The 6,083-nt window shown below is 50.7% G+C and overlaps 1 protein-coding gene across 5 annotated transcripts in view; it reads left to right on the top strand.

Moving 5' to 3' along the window:
* The first annotated feature begins 1,643 nt into the window (after positions 1–1,643).
* The window catches only part of KCNC1 (potassium voltage-gated channel subfamily C member 1), a 211,099-nt gene continuing 206,659 nt past the window's right edge, over positions 1,644–6,083 (top strand). For 2 of the 5 annotated variants that reach the window (XM_048855832.2, XM_048855831.2), the window contains exon 1: positions 1,645–3,870. In XM_048855832.2, coding sequence (XP_048711789.1) covers positions 3,301–3,870 — 570 coding nt within the window. In that variant the 5' untranslated portion in view covers positions 1,645–3,300. Of the gene's footprint in view, positions 3,871–6,083 lie in introns of all 5 variants that reach the window. The other 3 variants (XM_048855833.2, XM_048855829.2, XM_048855830.2) reach the window with 3 other exon arrangements.

Below are 6,083 nucleotides of genomic sequence, written 5' to 3'. Positions count from 1 at the left end.
ATAGACAAGGCTAAAGGATCCATACACACAAACTATTTAACACTAAGTACAATCATCCAATAGATTGTCCCCTGGGGCGGGGAGGGGAGGCATACAAAACAACATAATTACACAGAAATGCTACATCAGCACAGCTGCAGCTCTGCCACTGAAGTGCTGTAGGGCAAATCCTTTCTACACCATGGATCTAGCAGTGTCTATACCAGGGCTTAAGTTGGCTTAATTACATTGCTCAGGGCATGAAATTTTTCACACCCCTGAGAGATGTAGTTAAGATGACCTAACTTTGTAGTGTAGACCAGCTCTATATCTCCTTGAATAAAGAATCCTGGCAAAAGCCAGGCCTGTTAATATAGTGATGAGAAGACCTCAGTACATTCTGCTGGTGTGTGGGTGGGTGGGGGGGTTATCTGCCCCTGGCCATATGGTGCTGAGCAATTACTAGTTTATATAATAGTTGAGCCTAATCAACAATCAAATTGGAATGTTGGTATTTTACACGCACTTCACTTGCATTTGTAAATGACTGCACAAAGGTGCACAATAATGAGGGGAAGGCTCAATGTATTTATGTTTATTACGTGGGCAGCATAAGATTGATGAGTTCCTTAGCTTCATTTCCTGGCTATTCAGTGCTTCACTTTTCTAAATGATGTACACGGCTGTCACTTAGCCATTTTAACTGACTGAAACTTTTTTTCAGAGCAATTTAGAGTCTGAAGTGGGACAGCACTAGAGAGAGAAAGAAACAAACAGGCGTCTGGGTACCATATTGCTTTTCACTCAACACCTTTTCCAAACAGGATAGTATTTTTTAAAAATTGACACTCTTATCCTATTTAAAACTAACTAGAGGATGAAATATTTTTTCCTTCAGAACCATTCTCTAATGCCCTGATCAATGAGGGACACTTCCACAATGCAATTGCTCCTCACTGGACAATAGCACAGGACAGGTGAGAGAAGCCATTTCTGCAGAGGGTGTCTTTCTGCCCTCAGAAGATGCTGCCCTTGTGTCTGGGAAGGAGGAAAGGCAAGAGGAAGCCTTTTTCTGCCACGGTCACCTTCATTTGTCAGAATGTGCTACTCCCGCAACAGAAAAGGTGAGGGGAAGCCATTTGTGACGGGATTCCCTCTCATCCATCACAAAGTGCCGTACCTGTGCCACAGAATTAGAAGGAAACGCTTTCGAGGGGAGCACAAAATAATTGGTAGCTCCTTTCAGATTTTGCGACCACCGGCAAAATCTATAGGGAGGCAATTTTCTGACTCTACATCACACACACAGAGACCCTCAGCTGATTCAGCCCATTCATGACATTGAAGGAGGCGCAATGTGACCTTTCCCCTGTCTATTTCACCAAGCAGATGGAGATTTCCACTTCAGTGTCCTCGGGCAAAACCAGAAGCAAACAAATAAGCCATAAACCCTCCCACACGATTTCCCTGGGACCAGGTTCTTGGGGAATAAACATGTCAGACAGTCCGCCACTGCAGCAGCCACCGAAGTTGTTAATTTCAGGTTCCCAGAGACAGGGAAGGAGGCGGGAGGGGGTCGGGGGAGAGAACTAGAAACAGCTGAATAACGTGAGATGTTTCCCCTGCAGGATCGTATTGGACCTTTGCGGAGAGCCGCGGAGCACGGGGGAGTATAGACACAGGGGCTGTGCAGCAGCGGGTCTTGCACAGCTGCTTTTCTGTCCAGAGCACGCACACGCATCCCGACCCGCGCACACACACCGGGAAGCCAACCCAGTGAGGAGGAGGACGAGATTTGCCATTTCAATGGGTGTGCATTTCAGGTGATCGTGTGTGTGTGTGCGTGAGAGAGAGTTTCCCCTTCTGCATTAGGACCCAGGGAGAATTGCTCTATTCCGAGACCAGTGCGCCTGCGCCGTCTTGAAGTGTCCGGAGACCGGGCTGGCTGGCCTGAGCCGCTCGTTCCCTGCTGGCGCCCCGCCTCCAGCACCACCTGCGAGCTCAGGGGCCGGCGGGCGGGCGCGGGGCTGGGGGCTGCTCTCCGCATCGCCAGCACAAGCCTCCCGCGGCAGCCGCGTGAGGGAGCCCGGCTGGATCTCCTGCTGCTGCCTGAGCCGCGGGGGATGGAGGAATAGAGGGTCTCCACCACCACCACTGCTATGCCCCCCCGCACCTTTGCAGCCCCCCCACCCTCTGCATAGGAGCCACCCCCGCCCCCCAAGCTCAGGCGGGGAGCGGGAGCCGGGCGCGCAGCGCTGTCCATTCAGCACCAAGCCCGGGCAGCCCCTGGGGAGCAGCGCTTTGTGATCCCTCCTTCAGCAGCGGGGCAAGGACGGGCAAAGCCGGCTCGCAGGTACCAGGGCGCCTGGCGCTGCCGGTCGGACTGCTGCAGAATGTGATGTGAATCAACAAGGAGCGAGCCGAGAGGGGGAAATCCCCCGCCGGAGCCGTCGCTTTTGTCTCGATTCAAGATCTGAAGCTGGAGATTTTGTTTTTTGTTTTGTTTTGTTCCCCTTCTGCTGCTTCTACATTTCGGTGGCTTTACCTTCGCCCCCAAAGAATTGGGGTGGGGGGGGAGGGGAGGGGGTTTTTAAAATCAGGATCGATGCGTGTGGAGCTCCCCAACGCCAGCTACCTCTGCTTCTGTCGGTCTCTCAAGGACTTAAAGTACAGCACGAGCGAGAGAGAGAGGGGTTTTTAAAAAAAACAACCACCCAACCCTTCATCAATAGATCTGGTCTGCGGCTGGGCGCTAGTATCCGCCCCCTGCATCCCCCATTGTGTGTCTGTCTGTCTGCGATCCCCTTATACCCTCTCCCCCCGCACCCACCCTCCGTTTGTTTTTGCACCCAGCTGCCACCATCATCAGCCCCCGCCCCCTTCCCAACTAAGAGGTTCCTTGAACAGATGTGCACCACTGGGTTCTTTTTTGGCCACATCTAACTAAGGAAAGAACCTCCCCCTGCCCCATACCTAGGTACCTGGCAGACCTCTGCGACTGCTGTTCTTGGGGAGTGGGTGTCCTCTCCCCTCCAAACCCTGGCTTAAAATAAAACAGTACAAGAGCTTTTAACTGCAAATAAAAGGAACCTCAGGACTGCCGGCATTAACTTTCAGTGGTGCCCTTGGGGTTGCAGCATTTGGAAGAACAGGGCACGAGGGACTGACACCAGTTGGGTGCCCTTTGCCTAGGTGATTCCTGACCCGCTGGATAAATTACCAGTTTAGGTACCGATTGCTGTCAAGAAGCCGCCCCCTTATGCGCTTGCTGTGTGCCGTGCTTCCTTGCATGAGTCTGCGACATGCCTAATAAGAGACGAGATGGGCCAGGGCGACGAGAGCGATCGCATCGTGATCAACGTGGGAGGGACTAGGCACCAGACTTACCGCAGCACCCTGCGCACCCTGCCTGGCACTCGGCTGGCCTGGATCGCTGAGCCCGATGCCCACAGCCATTTTGACTATGACCCACGCACAGATGAGTTCTTCTTCGACCGGCACCCGGGCGTCTTTGCCCACATCCTGAACTACTACCGCACAGGCAAGCTGCACTGCCCAGCGGATGTGTGCGGGCCTCTGTACGAGGAGGAGCTGGCCTTCTGGGGCATTGACGAGACCGATGTGGAGCCCTGCTGCTGGATGACCTACCGCCAGCACCGGGACGCCGAGGAAGCGCTTGACAGTTTTGGTGGGGCACCGCTGGATAGCAGTGCTGACGACGGAGATGCGGATGGCACGGGAGACTCCGGGGATGGCGAGGAAGAGCTGGAGATGACGAAACGCCTGGCACTCAGCGACTCACCAGATGGCAGGTCCGGGGGCTTTTGGAGAAGGTGGCAGCCCCGAATCTGGGCACTTTTTGAGGACCCCTATTCCTCCAGATATGCAAGGGTAAGCTATACAATCGGCACCCTAATCACCATGCTTACATCTTTCCCAGGACAGTCCCCTCACTTCAGTCCTCCTTGCTAGCTTCGTTATCCTCAGCACTGCTGAACTACCCTCAGTCTGGAGAACACACACATGCATGGTCACATCGAGGCCTGGCCTCTAGAGCAGGTACATCTGCAGTCTAGAGCAGACACACGTGCATGGGCCTCAGGCGGCAGGTCTGGCAACTTCTGGAGAAGGGGGCAGCCCTCTATCTGGGCACTGTTTCTCCAGATATGCAAGGGTAAGCTATATAATTGGCACCCTAATCACCATGCTTACATCTTGCCTAGGACAGTCCCCCGCCACACTCCTTGCTAGCTTCATTACCCTCTGCACTGTTGCACTGCTTTCACTCTAGAGCAGACAGGCACGCATGGGCGCAGGTGGCTTAGAGAAGACACATGCATGGGTGCCTGGAGATGCGCACTCCAGAGCAGGCACCTGTGCATGGGCACATGCCGTGTAGAGCATTCATACATGCCTGGGCACATGGAGACCTACCCTCTAGAGCACGTGCATGGACCCATGCCCTTTCTCACTTTCATGGAGACAGGAGAGAGATTCATTAGAGCAGGCAGTACACAAAGGATTGAGGATGAGTTCCCTCCCCACCACCATGCATGCAAATGGTCACAATTATATCCTACCAATCAAAAGAGGCTCCCCCTTCAATCCTCCTTGCTGACCTAGACACGGTTTCCCCTCCATGAAAAGCATTAAAGCAGGCAGCAAATGTAGGAGAAAGGTTTGGGGAGTTTCCTGTTTGTAAGGTAGCTCTCATGTACCATTTCCTTATACATGCAGTGTTAAATATTTCCCATCATGCCTCTTTGATAAACGTCCTTCAGTCTCCCTTACCCACCTAACCGCTGTTTCCTTTCCATGTGGAGAGGGAGAGGTGTTCATTAGAACAAGGTGCATGGAGAAGAGATGTGTTTGATGGGTTTCTTACCTGGATACTGAAGGACAGTTCCTCCTCCCTCCTGCATGCAGTTTTAATGCCAATGAATGCTGGTGTGATCCACACCATAGCTAGATGTGAGATGTTCGGAATCAGTCAGCTGACTCCTCCAAACAGGTGCCTCTGGAGCAGTGATGTATAAGGATAATCACTCATGCATATGCTAATCTAGGGCCTGATTCTGTCCCTATTGAAGTCAGTGGTAAACCACTCACTGACTTCAGTGGCATCAGGATCAACCCCTCAGGTATCTTTCTGGCTAAGCGAGAGAAATGGATGATGGATAGGTGCATGGGAAGATGGCTCAACTTGATGTGGTCCCTATCTTACAAATGCACAGTTAAGAGAACTCTTGCCAGCCCTAAATGGGCATGGCTGGTTTACTGGTGTGGGAGGTGTTTCGGGTGTGGATTTAAGGAATGAGATAAAACTAGAGGAAAAAATAAATGGCTGTAGCAGGAATAAGTGGATGAAAGGGGATGGAAGGATAAAGTAGATCAATATGTGAACAGATGGTGAAGTCTCAGCAAAGATCTCTACCGCTGAGATGCCACGTCTGCACACTAAATGAATGGGGCAGATTAGAGCAGTGCCTTCTATGCATATTCTTTATGATTTTTGTTCACATACTCTTCTGAGATTTCCTGCTAAAGAAAGAAGTTAAAATTTAAAAGGAGCTTCTTTAAATAGTACGAGGATCAATGAAATATTTACCACAATATAAAAGGACAGTTCTGTTGAGCTGCAGCTTTAAATTCCTGATATGTGCCAAGGGACCGTGGAAATGGGGAGGGAAGGCTAGAGGGTATCTGTCAAAAGGCTTTGTCAGCTGCCTGTAATGAACCGAAGTGTTAACACACACTGATTTTAGAAACAGCTTTCTTTGGTGGTCAGGCATCTGCTGCTAAAGTGCATCCCAGTAAGAAATGGAGCACCTGCCCCGTATTTTGTGGCATGGCCTTAAGGCCAAACTACCAATGTTTGCCATGCAAAATGAAGAAGAGTTTGTAAAATCATCTCATGTTTTGTCATGTAAATACTGATCTGATTTCTGAAGTTTATGATCAATATTAAAAGACTTTGCACAACCTTGAATTCCCGTGGGATAGGACTTTCTCTTTACATTGGCTCATGGTGATAGTTCTTTTATAAGGGAATTCATGTTATTCTGAAGATATTACACAATTTGTTCCTAATTATATACCCATTT

The sequence above is a fragment of the Caretta caretta genome, chromosome 6, assembly GCF_965140235.1.
Source record: "Caretta caretta isolate rCarCar2 chromosome 6, rCarCar1.hap1, whole genome shotgun sequence".
NCBI classification, from domain to species: domain Eukaryota; kingdom Metazoa; phylum Chordata; order Testudines; family Cheloniidae; genus Caretta; species Caretta caretta.
Note: the sequence above shows the minus strand (reverse complement) of the source record. Positions and strands in the feature narration are given on the sequence as shown.